The 16,083-nt window shown below is 37.2% G+C and overlaps 1 protein-coding gene across 1 annotated transcript in view; it reads right to left on the bottom strand.

Annotated features, from left to right (window-relative positions):
• Nucleotides 1–20: 20 nt before the first annotated feature.
• The window catches only part of LOC142862592 (uncharacterized), a 57,271-nt gene continuing 41,208 nt past the window's right edge, over nt 21–16,083 (bottom strand). Inside the window, exon 3 of the mRNA XM_075995592.1 lies at nt 21–60. Within this exon, the coding sequence (XP_075851707.1) occupies nt 21–60 (40 nt within the window). The remainder of the gene's footprint in view (nt 61–16,083) is intronic.

Genomic DNA, 16,083 nt, shown 5'->3' with positions numbered 1-16,083 from the left:
TACCAAATTGTTGGTCACAGTTAGATGACTAAAAATGTGAACTGTATACTGCACCTGTACCTATAAAATAAAGGAAGATAAAGTTATATAAAATAAATTCTCTAAGATTGAATTATCAGATAAAGATTATTCCACATATTTTCAATCCAGAGAAATAATTCTATTATATTCTAACACTGAAAATACACACTCCTAAGTAGATTCTAGATGGATGCATATGTTGTACTACAAGTAATTCATAGAAAATTAAATTCAATCCTCTTTATTTACCTGAACTCCCTAAGAAGAGATTGCCAAATTCTCATATTTCTTTATGTAGTACTTAAGAAGTGCATTCACACACTTATTAATGCTTCACTTATTTAATTATTTTTATATTTATGACATTATATGTTAGGATCTAATAACAGTTTGCTTATACAAAGTGAACAACACTGTGTTCTTGATTTAATCCACTGGCACTCAGAATTGTATATCTTGCTTTGGCCTTTAAGGCTCTTACCTTAACCTTAGGACACTGAATCTCTCTAATTTTAATTAAGTAATCAGAATGTTGTATGTATAGCCTATAAATGGCCTCAAGCTCTCTAGCTAAAATTTTTGTTCACCAAATTAAAAAAAAATTCTACACTTCTTATCAGAACTTTTAAAGTACTGTGTGAACTGGCCAGACTTGAGTACCACAGTGAGAATATTGTAGCCCAAGCACAGGCAGAAAGAGGAATGGCTTAGATAGAGTTGTAGAAGGGAATGGAGATAAAAATTGGCAAAAACCCTGAGATAATTAGGAAAAGAAAGCAGCAGAATTTTCACTTATAAATTCCAAGAGTTGGTTTTTCTGCCAGTTCCTTCACTCTACATGCAAAATCAGTGACTTTCTACCCTGTACATTTTCAATCTCTTATCTAGACCCACAAGCTCACTCCCACAGATATATTGACTGCTAATTATCAAGTATTTATTACATATCTAACACTGTCCTGTACTTATTTCTTCTATTTAAATATAAAAACAACTCCATAATCTATAAATCCTTCTGAGTGTTTACCTGAACAAAGTAGCCTGATTAAGTGAATAAATCAATTAGTTCGATGACCAAAAGTAAAAGAAGGAGTAACCAAAAAGTGCTTTCAATATGCTTCCAAAATTATTAAAAAATAAAAGTTGGAGAAAATCGATTGTACATTTTTACACTTGATTTTCTCCGACTTTGAGTAACATGGGATAGGTTAATGTTGGTGGCAAAATAACACTTTATTCAATCTACAACATATTGGAAACAGTAAAAACATTTTGAATTTAATGAAACAAATTAAGTTTACATGTAATCTAAAAATATTCCAAATTACATTCTATTTTATTATCATAATGTGCAATAGTAAAACAAGTTATTTCTAATATTGTCATTTTTTCATTCTGATCATAATGAGAAGAATATTACTCTGTATACCTACATCATACATCACTTGAAATACTGTTTGTTATAAGATAACTCCATAGTACCTCTTCATTTCATAAATCTTACATTTCAGTGTTTTTCATTTTCCATGGAAAAGTACATGAATAATACCTACTTAATACAGAAAGAATTCTAATAAATCTGATGTAGCTATCATTTACCACACACATTCACATACATGCTAATAAAGAAAGCATACCATCTACTGTATTTAAAGTTGAATAACTTCAGTATTTGTTTGTCAAAAATAGCAAAAACATTATACTTTATTACATTTGAACCCCACCCTGACCAGAAAGTATATTTTACATGGAATTATAACTATCACAAAATCTCTCTCTCTTTCTAAAGGTGACATACAAATAAATCAACTAAGTATTTTAACTGGGTTGTTCTCTAAAATCAACAACCTGGTTTAAAGAAATGTGTGAATGTGTTAGTGCATTAGTGTATTGCACTGTGAGTCCTCTGATATATGTTTAGACTTGATTCTTCATTAAATGCGTTCTGAAATGTATTATATCTGTAGAGTAGTTTTAAGTATCAATTCTTTGTGGTTCTCTAAGTTATATCTTTTGCATAAATATTTTTTCACATTCATTATATTTGTAAGGTCTCTATCTATTAAAATTTTTGTGATGTTGGGCAATGTTAGAGAAAATATTGGAGCATTTTTTCAGTGTAAGTTCTCCCATGTCCAATAAGATCTCTGTTATAACTAATGGTATTGTCAGCACTCTACATAATTATTGTTTACTTTAAGTATAAGTATTCTTGTGCATTTTAAGGCGAATTCTTAGGGAAAGCACTCCCATACTCATTACATTTATCCCACTTTTATCTAGTATGATTTATTTGGTGTTGGATAAGATGTGAGCAGTTATTAAAGACTTTGCCACAATTCTCACATTCCTAGAAATTTTCTCTGTTATGCATTATTTTATGTAGATTAAGGGGTGAGCACTGGGAAATGCTCTGCCACATTCCTCACATTTGTATGGTTTCTCTCCTGTATGGATTCATTTATGTAGAGTGAGGTCTCTGAGCCTAATAAAGGCTTTGCCACATTCTACACATTTTTATGGTTTCTCTCCAGTATGAATTCTTTTATGTCGAGTAAAAGTCGAGGAGTGGGTAAAGGCTTTGCCACATTCTTCACATTTGTAGGGTTTCTCTCCAGTATGAATTCTTTTATGTTCCATGAGAGTTGAGCACTGGGTACAGGCTTTGCCACATTCCTCACATTTGTAGGGCTTCTCTCCTGTATGAATTCTTTTATGTTCCATGAGAGTTGAGCTCTGGGTAAAGGCTTTGTCACATTCCTCACACTTGTAGGGTTTCTCTCCAGTATGAATTCTTTTATGTTGAGTAAGGTGTGGGGACTGGGTAAAGGCTTTGCCACATTCTTCACATTTGTAAGGTTTCTCTCCAGAATGAATCCTTTTATGTAGAGTAAGGCTTGTGCACCAGTGAAAGGCTTTGCCACATTCTTCACATTTGTAGGGTTTCTCTCCAGTATGAATTGTTTTATGTTGCATAAGGGTTGAGCACTGGTTAAAGACTTTGCCACATTCTTCACATTTGTAGGGTTTCTCTCCAGTATGAATTGTTTTATGTTGCATAAGTGTTGAGGACTGGGTAAAGGCTTTGTCACATTCTTCACATTTGTATGATTTCATTCCCATATGAATTCTTTTATGTAGGGTAAGTTTTCTGCACCAGGTAAAGGCTTTGCCACATTCATCACATTTGTAGGGTTTCTCTCCAAAATGGATATTTTTATGTTGAGTAAGGATTGAGGACTGGTTAAAGGCTTTGCCACATTCTTCACATTTGTAAGGTTTCTCTCCAGTGTGAATTCTCCTATGTATAATAAGTTTTGAGCAACAGTTAAAGGTTTTTCCACATTCTTCACACTTGTAGGATTTCTCTCTGGTATGAATTTTCCTATGTCGAGAAACATCAGAGCTGTGATGAAAAGTTTTGCCACATTCATTAAGATTGAAACTTTTCTCTCCAGTATGTCTTGTCTTGCCTCTATTTAGATTTGATGATTTGCTAAAGACTTTAATATATTTGTAACATTTGAAGATATTTCTATGGCAAGTTGACAAACTATGTGTAAGACCATCAGAACATACTTTCTGCTTCTTACACTCATCCACACACTCCCAGTCTCTTCTTAAGTGTATATTTTCAAGGCCACAGCTTCCATATAGTCTCATTACTGATTTCTGAAAAGGGTCTTTTATGCCCTGCTCTGGCATTTGGCCTTTGGTGCTATGGGAAGACAGTTCTGAAAGAAATGAAAATAACAAAGTATCTCACTAACTAAACTCAGATGAATATACTTCAAAATTTGAATATATAAAACTATAGAAAGCACATTAGCAATAAAGCACAATAGAATAGCATGGCATTACTTCCATCATAGATGTATGACCTTAAAAATATACTTACAACCATGATTCTTTTAGAAATCATAACTGATAATTGTTCATAGCACCTCAGATGTGAAAAACACCCACCAAGAACCACATGGAAGGGGAGGGAAACTTTGTTGCATTTATGCACCAAAGCCCTTCCTCCACGCTCATACTGATTTATCACTTTAGTAGAAAAATCCCATCTACCGGATTCCCTTTCAACAGAGAATAAAACTATGGGCACATGTCCACTCATCTATTTTTTTATGGCCTTTCCAAAGGCTGGTTTCTATCTCCCATGGCAACTACATAATTCTCTGGGGAAAAATGTGCACATACCAAGAATAAAATTCTGCATTATCATAATGATGGTGAAAAACAGTTAATTATGATATAAAATTTGAAAGACAAAATAAAACAAATGATTATTCCCATGTGTTAATTTGTTTACAATATAAAAAGCCAAAATTATTGACATCAATATCATAAAAGTGAGGGCAGATGTAAAGTTTAAAAATTTTTGTATGCAACCAAAGTTCAGTAGTTATCCATTTAACATAAGTTGCAAGTTTCAAAGATTTTACATATTTTTAACCGTGAATGTCAGAAAAAATGTTTATACATACAAAAAGAAAGCTGGGCAAAGAAACCAAATGTAAATCAAAATCATTGAGACACAATGAACAAAGAAGGAGAGGAAAGGAAAAGAAGATAGTGACAAAAGTTATATAAAACAATTAACATTAGGGATATTGTAAGTCCTTTCTTTGAGAAATTATGTAAATATTTATGTACTAGTGTTTCCAGTCAGAACACATTTAAATAAAGGGATTAAAAAAGCCAACTATATTCTATCTAAGGCGACATGCCTTCATACCTGGTGTGAACAATAGACTAAAACTGGCAGGATATGGCAAGATATATCAGGAAAACATTAAGCATCTAAGAGCAATGGAGTTCAAAATGATATTAGGCACATTACTTTTGAAGTAAAAAATGTTATAGTTTTAAAAATATACTTTAAATCAAAACTGTCACAAGAGACAAACAAGGATATTAAATATAAAAAGTGGTCAGAGGGGGGAGGATGAAGATGGCGGACGAGAAACACCACCAGACAGAGTGTCTCTGTAGAAAAGACAGATTCTAGCAGAAGTTAGAAAAAAGAAGCAAGAAGACGAGCATACAGTGGATGAGGCCGGAAGAAGGGGTACCTAAGACCACAGGAGACTTCATGGGAGGAGGTGGGGGAGGAGAACCGGAAGCTGAGACCACCAGAGAATCCCAGAGAGCAGCGGGAAGGGTTGGTGGATCAGTCACCTTTCCCCTTCCCTGCACCTGGGACTTCTGGTGGGCTCCCCAGTGGGTGGAGAGACCTGCGGACACCAGGCCAGAGATGGCAGCTGCCAGCAAGTGGTAAGCCTGTAGCGGAGGCAGCATCAGGTTCCCAAATCTTTTGGGGCACTTCCGTGTGCACAGACCCAAGGCCCACAGCAGGCACCATATTGCCTCCTTCTCCCCTCCGCTGACCCTACCCATGGCTGCCCAGAGAGACAATACAGCCACCAGCTGGAGGCACCTACAGGGAACAGGACCTTCCCTTTTGGGGCCCTGCAGCTGACTCAGGGGAACTCAGACTGTGAACTCTCTACCCGCCAGCCCTCCTGGGTGCTGCTGGCATGGTGATCCCAGGAGAATGGGGCAGACCCTGAGGCTGAGAGACATAGACCCAGCTTGGGCTCCCTGTGGGTGAATTGGGACTGGCACTGCTCTCCCTGGTGGGGATATAGTTTGAACTCTGGGGCCCAGAGGTCAGACCTGCAGACCAGATCTCCTGCACCGAGGTCTCACATTGCCCAGGGCACAGAAGGGATATATGTGAACAGCTACTGAGGTCTGTGTGCCTTCCGGGGCAGATCAGCATCCTAGAGGGCAACTGTCCTCACAAAAGGAGGCCATGCACCCAGCCCAGGTGTTGTTCCTATGCAGGGAACCTCCCCACCAGCATCAAAGTCTGGGGAGGCCCGGTGGCATGTGGTCTGGCCTACTGGCAGAGGCCCAGGAGTAGCTGTGGAGTTGTGGAGGGTGGAAAGGAGCGAGGCCCGCTCCAGACTGTGGGTCTCAGACAGCCCCACCCCCACAGGCAGACTTTCTGACTGAGCGGGGCCATTCCAGCCCCTCACTGAAAGCTTTTCCTAGGAGCAGAGAGCAGAACATTGACCCCTGCTAATGGCATTGGTGGTGTCTGAAGGCAGGCTTACCCAACACAGCTCCACCCAGACTCTCTCTTAGACCAGCCCTCCCTGAAAGGGAGAAAAGGACACACTTGGAAGTCCCAGGGCCCCATCCACCACCTGAGGCACTAGAGTGCCTCACTACAGGAACAAGAGCTTATAACAGGACACAAAAACAACAGTGTAGCTTGTTCTTGCAAGCAAGCGCCACCTACTGACATGGAGGACATCCTGCACAGCTTTTTCACGGCACCTACAGACTCATTATACAGGGAATGGTCGAATCTCACCCACAGAAACCACCTACTGGCTCAGAAACTAAACAAGATGTGTGTATACCCAAACAAAAACCTAAAGAAAAGAAACATCAACTGATCGACATGGGAAAAAATTACTGAAGGAACTTGGGAAATATGAAGAACCAAACAGAAAACACACCTCCAAAAGATGATATGTTTATCACTTTAACATTGTATTGTATTTTTTTACAATGTATACAAACATCAAATCATTGCTGCATAAACAATAAATGTATAGAGTTATACAATTCTTATTTGTGGAAAAGTCCACCTATTACAAACACACACACACACACATACACACACACACACATACACACACACACACACATGCACATAGGAATGACACATTCCTGATAGTACCAATAGGGGAAAATTATGAAATATAAGTTATCAAAATATTATGTATCAATTGTGATTATAAATATATTCACCAAATTGAAGCACTCAATGAGATAGTATATTTAAGACTTCTATGAGGTGAGTATGCAAAATAAACTATATTACTGTTTGGGAATTTGGGTATAATAAAGTTGCAATTTTACTCTTATTTTGAACTAGGAAAAAGAATACGTAGAAGTGAAATAACATTAGATTTTCTTATGTTTGGAAGAGTCTATGCAATTATACAAAATTAGTGAGTCTCAATTTCTGAAGGATTGCCTCTGAAATCTTCAAATTGGAAATTATGATGCAGAATATGAACTTCTGTCCCTAGAGTTTCTAGCATTACTGAAACAAATCTTAATATCTCTAATATCCCCCTTTCAAATTACAGCAATAAGGCAACAAAAGGAACTTAAAACATGGATCTGGGCATGGTGGATAACAGTTATAATGCAAGCAATTTGGGAGGCCAAGGAAAGAGGATCACTTGAGGCCAGAATCTTGAAACCAGCCTCAAAAACATAAGGAGACTACATTTTTTTCCAAAAAATTATTAATAACAAAAATTACCTTGCAAAGGTAGCTCATGTCCATAGTTACTGCTAGCTACTTAAAGACTGAGGTAGTAAAATCCCTGATGCCCATAATTTTGAGGTTGCTGTGAGCTATGATCAGTCACTATACTCCAGAAGGGACAGCAGATGTCAAAAGATGGTTTAATGCAGAGGTCTTCAAAATATGTACAGATATTCTCATATCCCCCTCCAAAATAGAAATAATGACAGATAATAGAGTCCCTTATAAGCCATAAAAAGAAGTTTGGCTCTACTGAATTCTAAGGAAAATCAGTGCATGGGTAGACTTTTTAGAGAGTTTAAGAGCATGGGACAGCAGATGTCCTTCTATAAGGTAAAAAGAAACATACACAGACTTTTAAAAATCATTTACAACAGAGCAGAATATTGGAAACCACTTTTTAATATCTGTCTTCCTTTTTGAGCTTTACCTCTCTAACATTTGTTATCTGCTTCACTGAATCTCACCTACCTGGATATTTAGCTGTCATTTCCTCTTTCTTCATAATCCAGGGCTCTATCCTTTGCTCCAGACATGTGATCAGCTCTGGCTTTGAGACAGCAAGACCTGTTTTTTTAAGAAAAAAATTCACATGACTCTTGCTGTAGACTTTTCAATTACTAATGCAGTACTATCCTTAGTAGAGAGAACATTATAGAAGATTCTAGAAAATTTCTTTGAAACATGTGGTTTTCTCACAGACCCTGTAGAATGATAAAAAAAATTACTTCTAATTTATGACTAGAGCACCAATTTCCAATAGCACCAAGTAAATAAGAGGTGGAAATTCTATTCTAAGGTACAGGCAACAATTATATACCTTGATGTCTAGAGTAACCAATAATCTAGTGTGAAATATACATATCAGCCCAAGAAAGGGAAAGGTTCAAGATAACATGAGACATCTAATGATTTTCCTTTTTTCACCAAAAATCTTCAAATTTTCTATAAAAGCATTGATATAAAATTCATTCATGTAAATTAGAAACTTTTAAGAAACTATTTACAAAAATAAAATAATGGCCTTAATGTGGAATAGGAATTCTGTACATAAGTGATCCTCACCAAGGGAGACCAGGTTTCCATAGTTCTCTAACATCACATCCCTATACAAATTCCGCTGAGCATTGTCAAGGCATGCCCACTCCTCTGGAGAAAATTCTACAGCCACATCCTGGAATGTCACCATCTCCTGTAAAAAGACACATATTTCCCAAGTGGCCACAGAGAGTGTTATTCATTTGACTACAAGGAAAATGAGTTATGAGAACTGTTTCTGACATATGAGAGACTGGAATTATCCAATAAGATATTTTTTAGCACATTGATATTCTTTCACATATTCTCTTATTTACAGGAATGAGGATCACTAAAGACGTATCAAATTGTGTGCATATGATTCTGCTTTGGATAATAAAGTGTTTAATACAAAATTAAGGGCCTTACAACAGTAATATAAGTTTATGGGTGTTATACTTACATCATATCAATAAATTGTGCATATTTCTCACATAGAGAAAGAAAGAGAGTTAGAAAGTTTCACCTAATTTTTATGAGTACAATAAAGAACTGGAGATTTTGTTAAAAGACAGACTCTGATTCAGTAGATCTGGGGTGAGGTCTGAATCTCTGCATGTCACATGATATAACTACTGCTAACAATGCTTCTTGCCTAAGGAGAGTATTTTGTCAATATCTAGTAAGTGGTAGACTTTGAATTTATCTCAGTTCATCTGAACAGAACACAGATAATAGCCCTCATTTTTCAAAGCAATCTATAAAAAGATATAAGAGCTTCCAGATTCAATGTGATGGCTCATGCACATAAGTCAGTAAATCTCCACAAGACACTTATTGATAAAGAAAAACAACAATTAACTTTGTATTGGATGACTCTATCAGAAAACATCTTAAGCTAATGAATGAAATGAACATAACTTTAGTGGAAAAAACTGGTGGTAGTCACTGTTGCAAAGAGGAGGATACAAAATCACAGCTGGGATGGTAGTGGTCAACAGTATGTAACCATGAAGAATCATCATATTTATGCAAATTTCAGATGTAGATACTTCCCATGTTTTGTTATATTTAATAATGTATGTAAATACTTCAGCATCATACAGAGCAAGTCTTTTATTTTTTTTCTGTAATTTTCTGGTTATCCTAAGCAATCAATGTTATCTCTTTCTGAACTTTCCTGATAATATTACATAGAGATGATGAAGCATCCAGATCAAACTTTCAGAGTATATGTTTCCCTTCTTCACTCAAATCCAAAGACTATCCCATCCCCAATGGGAATCTAAAACATCACACTATTCTATCTTGACCTGTCAAGATGAGAACATTTTTAATATTACATGTCATACATTTCTTATGAAACTTGGTTATTGTAGTAACAAGCTTGTGGGAGAGAATGTACAGCAGGCTCTGTTATATAGGGAAGACAGATTTCCCAGAGAACCTTGACTATCATAAGAAGAAATAAAAAAATGTAGTTACAAAACTTATTAGGTATATACATCAGAAGTAAAGGTTTACAAGTTCAAATAATTGACTTTCTACATGACCTTCTGGAAGAAATAGTGGACACAACCGCTATTCTGAGACAGTCTTACCTGAAAACCAGCCATTTCTTCTTCCTCTTCTCCTACGCTGAAATTTCTTTTCAGGTGAGATTTTGTAGAACAATTAGAATTAAATCTTCAGAGTGCTCTTAAAGGAGTCAGCAGAATTTCTTCCCTTGTTTCCACAAGATTCACAAGCAGGAGTAACATAAAATGCAGAAAGGCTACACTCACTTATTCTTAGTCACAGGAAAGATTCAGCTATGATCAGATCCTTCATGGAGACCAAAATATGAGGGTATCCTGTCTTTTCTTCCAGTTACCTCCCCCTGCAACAGGTGCCAGGAGTTTCTGCAACAGGAATGTGAATCTGGACCCCACAGATCTGCCTCTACCAAACTCAATAGAGCAGAACTGGTGACTTCCCTCTAGAACAAAGGCTAAACTCGATTCTCATGAATGTATGCAGGAGTACGAATGCTTGACCCTGGTATCAAATTAGAATTATTTGGGGCACAATTAAAACCACATGGATGTTCCCACCCAGCCCAACAGGCAGGTGATGGTGTTTCTTCAAGCTAGCCAGATTATCCTAATTGAAAGCCTGTGATGAGTGGTAATTACCTTAAAATTGTCTCTGAAACGTCAATGTGAATATAAATCACGTGGTACTGTGGGCCTCACTCTAAGAAATGTGGTCTGCTGTGTGGAAGGGGTACATTAATTGGGTTCTTTGTCTTGTCCCCTTTTAGTGCTGATTTTGCTCAACCTAGATCCATTATTAGTAGCACTCAGGTAGAGACAGCAAGCACAGCATACATACTGCCTTTTGCCCAATAGTCATCACAACATATACTTAATACCAAAGTGAAGAGCAGCATAATGCAATGTCTCCTGAGCATGTGTCTCCTGAGCACATAGCATGTGCTATGTGTTCAGAAGTATGGTTTGTTGCACTGTGAAGAAGCCTTTACATTATTTGATTTAATCCTTATTATACAAGAGAAGGTGAGTAGTAAGTGTCCAATAATTTACTGAAAAATTTAGATGTGGTGCCAGCCTTTCTATTCTTCCCACACAACTAAAATATGACACTACACAAGACCTAGAAAATTGTTTTCACTCACTGTAAAAAGGTCCTTTCAAAGTCAACTTACAAGTCCATGATGATCTCTTACACTGCAGCATATGTCTCCCTGAGATTTTGGTACATCCTCAGTCTAAAGTCTGTCCCTGTCTTGCAAATTCCAGGTAGAGTCCATGGCCATGTATATTTTCGATCAAACTTGTGTAGTCTTTGCTTATACAGAGAGACAAGAAAAACAGAAAGAGAAATTCCTCTTTGGAACCTGCTCTAATGCACCCTGAGGAACCTCAGACCTTGGATTCAGAATTCAGAGCTTCAGATTTAGGTCTCTAGAGAGGCATAGATTCAGTAGCACTCACTGCACATTTCCTGACATTTGGGAAAGAAGACAAGGCAGAAATGGAGTTTAAGTGTCCAACCCATTGTGCAATATCTTGTTCTAGTTTGTGTCTGGGCCCCATGGTCTCTGAATCCATTTCAATTCTAAAGATGTGAGATTTGTTTAGAGAAAGGGTAGAACTACTTATTATCCTATGAGAGTGTATTCACAGGAATCTGGTCAAAGTATGCTCTGGAGGGACAGTAGACACTAAAGAGGCCTAGAGAACTTACTGTGTGCATATGTGGGGACAGTGAAACTCTGTGCTGCAGAATTGCAGGTTACAGAGTGGAAGCTCAAGAAGGAATCTAGTGTTCAAAGCCCTTCTAATTTAGAAGTGGTGGGCACATTTTATGTTTATGTTGCATTTTTGATTATGGGAAGTGTTCAGGAAATATTAAAACTCAAGAGTCTCCAAATAAGAAAACCTCTCCACAAAGTTAAAAGAGAATCAAAATAAATCCCTTTTATTACTCAATTAAAGCAGAATATGATGTGCACACTGCCAATTCACTGAGAGATTTCAAAGGCACACAAAAAGTCTTTACTTTATATAACTAAGCAAATTGCATGTATGTACAATTGTATGTATGTACAAAATGTATGTAACTAACTTTTACATACATGTTATCTGGATAAATAATAATTAGCTTTGAAGAAAGAAGAAAGAAGACTTGGCAGCCCTATTTGTCATAAAGAGTGCCTCATAAACTTACTTGGTAATTAGTGAGACTGTATATTTTTGGTAATTGGTTAAATTCAAATAAAAAAACAAGCTTCTGAAGTCAATGCTGGAGGAGATAATATTGCAACTTAAAGCTAGGTGCTCACTGAATTTAGGATCCCATCTTCACATAGAAATTGTGGGATAGGGAACTATTTTCCTTGATATTTCATTTCAAAGAGATGTTTCTCAGTTTCAGAAAAAGCATTTCTTAAAAAAAAAAAACCTTTTTAAAAATATTTCAAAAGGATCTACAAATCTTAGGCAGATAGTATCTCTGGTTCTTCTCAGGACAATGGTGCCCTGTTTTGGTGCTGTTTCCAGCAATTGCTCCACCTGGGGAGATGGATAAGGCTGCCATTCCATTTTGGTGCTGCTCCACCCATAATTCTACCCTGAGCAACTTCTACACCTGAGGAAGGAGGGAATGCTTTATCAATCTAGCTTTTTCCCAGCCAAGGCATAATAAGATTCGCAAAGTGACCTAGGGTATCCTAAGGGTAATTAATATCTCATTACCCTTAATCTGTATTGCTGTTCACCCTCCCCAATGGGCTTTATTAGAGGAAGCTGCTATAGTTTGATGAAACTTTGAAGACACCTGTTGATTATTTAATAAGCACCTACATCTCTGAAGATACAAATTCTGATGAAATAAAATTAATGAGCAGGTTACAATTTTAAAGTAAAAAAAAAAATAAAAACCACCCAAGAGCCAGTCAATTCATGAGTGGATTATTAATATTTGGCATGTTTACAGTGAAATATTACTCAATTTTAACAAAGGACAGTAAGCTAGCACTGCTTATATTTTCCTGAATTGAGTGAACCCATTATCCGAAGTGAAGTGACACAAGATCAGAAGAATGGGCTCCACATGTACTTGCCATCAAATTGGTACTTACTGATTAACAGTACAGTGCTCAGATGGTGGTGGTGTTCCCCAAGGATTCAGGGCTTGGGTGGTAGACATCAAAGTAAAAAACACCACGGGTACCCCCTTAATTTACTGAAATACAAATAAATTTGGCTGACCTAATTTATATTCACAGCAACAATATGTAAGTGTTTCCTTTTCCCCACATCCTTACAAGCACTTAGCATTCATTATATTGAGAACAGGCCTTCTCACAGTTGTGAGGTAATAGCACACTGTGGCTTTAACTTTCATTTCCATGATGATTAGATAGGTTGAACATTTTGACATATAGCTGTGAAACATTCATTTCTGTATTTTGAGAAATGTCATTAGTTTTATCACATCTTTCCCAAAGTATGCCTAGATAAAATCATCACACTGTGTCCAACATGTACATATACAATTATTTCTCAAATAAAAACAAAAATATAGCAAAATAAATAACAATGACCAAATAAGATGATTGCACAGGAATAAGAAATGGATATTTGATATAGTACACAAATAAGCCACATTCCAAATATATTATATTGGAGTACAAATACAGAAATGAATAAAAGGAAGAAAATGACCAATTTACATATCAACTTTCAAGATAGGATGATTTCTTTTTGTCTATTATCTGTTCTTCAAAATATCTGGCTTTATAGTTCAATGCATATGAATATGTCTCTCTACATATGGTAAATCCCACCATTTCAATGTATATGTTTCATTGTTTTAGATTTGGATTTTCAGTGGACAGTTAAATATAGCATAGTTCCTATTTTCTGAGAACTCTTCTGGGGGTTCCAAGACATCCCCATTTGTCAGATTGTAGATGAGAGGGTTAAGTATTGGAATTACGATGATGTAGATGACAGAGACCACTTTTTCTGCCCAGGGGAATGAGACTTTTGTAGAAGATACTTGCTAATGGAAGCCACATAGAATAGAGACTCCAGGGGCATGTGAGAGAAGTAAGTAGCCAGGGTTTCCATGTGCCCCAGGCTGTCACCCTCAACTGTCACCCCATGTGCCCTCAACTGTCACCAGTTGAGTGGACAGTATATATACATAGGAGGCCGTAATAGCTAAGATAGGAGGGAAGAGAAAAATAACACCATGGATAAAAAGACCCTTATATAGAGGGAAGTGTCAGCAGAGACTTGTTTAAATACAGCTGGGATCTCAGAAACTAAATGATAACCTTCCGTGGAGATGAATTAATGGAAAGTCAGAGGATAGAGCACATAGATCAATGCATTGAGCACTGTCCTCAGCGAAGATGGAAGCACCAGGAGAACATGGGGAATGTGGTTGGGTTAGCACAATGGGTAACAGATGGCCATGTAGCAGTCCTAAGTCAGGATGGACAGTGTCTGACACTCTGCTGCCAACAGGGTGATGTGGAGGAAGAGATGAATGCCTCAGTCAGTGAGAGAGATGGGATGATCCCTAGAGAGAAAGTTGAGGGCCATTTGAGAAACAAACATAGACTTAGAGAACTGGCACATGAGGGATGGCTTGCTAATCAGAAAATATATAGGGCAGTGGACAGGTGGGTTGGGCCGAATGAGTGTGAGCTTGGTGAGTTGTGGCTCAAGTGGAATGAGCTGGGTGGACAGTAGAAGGAAATGAGCTGAGGTCAGTAGAGAACGGGGGTCCCTACTGTTTATCTAAAACTTGGGGGCATGCAACCCTAATTCATGCATATGAGAGTCTTTATTTATTATTATCTGTATATTAGCAAAGCATCATCACTACATTTAAAGGTAAAGGTAAACATCAATACAAGTTCTAGTATTCTTTCAATTTACCCCAATGTATCATTTGCCTAAGGGACATTAAGTGAGAGTTTTTCTTTCCTTATAAAGTCTGAAAGTTGCCAGAAGGGATTAATTAAATTGAATGAATGGACCAAATTTTAGCCACTCAGCATATAGCAAAGCTTCTTCACAGCAAAAAGCTCCTGTAAGCAGTGCAAAAACTTCTATAACCATGTCATTTGGAAAGAAGCTGTATAGCATACTTCTAAGTACAACTTTGGGCAAATCAAGCTCCTCTACTTGCTGTATATAACTTTGAGCAATTTATTTATGCTTACTGACTCTCAGTTTTCTCGTTTGTAAAATGGGAATTGGACTTAATTTTTTTCCTGAAATTTGTGACTGTGGGCTCCTAGAGAAAACCAGGTATGTTATAAGTAAAGAAAACACACTACATTTTATCTCTGTATTCAGGCATATATGGACTGTTATTAATTAGGCACAGGAGGAGTTGGAGAAGGAGTTCAGGAAGAGAAAAAACAATGTTTGCATAGGTAAAGTGGTAGAAAATGGCATGGTGTAATTAGAAATTCAATTTATTTGTAAATGGTGAGAGAGCATGGGACATGTGTAGGATGCTTCAGCAGTGGCTGGTGCATAGTAGATACTTAAACATTTATGAAAATAACACAGGTGGAATGATGAAGGAGAGCATGGAAGGAAACTATCAGGAATTAGAGTTCAATACAAAGGAGCTTTATATACTGATTCTGATAGCGCAGAAACTGTGGGGGCTCTGAAGAATTTTGCGGAGGGATTGATGTGATAAAACTGGCCTTTAGCATCCCTCTAGCTAGTAGAGGTGTAGAAGATGGGTTGGAGGGGCCAACTTTCAGGGGGAAAGCATAGTTAGGAACCCATCAGACCAATCAAGGTGGCAGTGACTAGGGCTCTGCTGAGGCTTTGGCATTGATGAAGGAGAGAGATAGTTTCAGGTACTATTAGAGGTGAGATGAAGTGCACGATGGTATTTTTTACTGAGGTAGGAACATATGAAGCAGGTAAGAGAAATATTAAGAAATCAATGAGACTTAAGCCTACTTACCACTTCTATAGGAGCATCGACTATAGTCAACAGTCACAGAGGAAAACGGACAGCTGAGTATTGACTTTAGCCAACAGCACTGATATGAAGGTGCACAGCTGAGATAGACTTTAGGCGACAGCCAAAAGCTTTTACTTTTACAGCTTTTATCTCTGTAGTTGCAGTGTGTATGT

Source organism: Microcebus murinus, chromosome 20 (assembly GCF_040939455.1).
Source record: "Microcebus murinus isolate Inina chromosome 20, M.murinus_Inina_mat1.0, whole genome shotgun sequence".
Lineage (NCBI taxonomy): Eukaryota > Metazoa > Chordata > Mammalia > Primates > Cheirogaleidae > Microcebus > Microcebus murinus.
The sequence above is the reverse complement of the archived record's forward strand: the minus strand, read 5'-3'. Positions and strand labels throughout refer to the sequence as shown.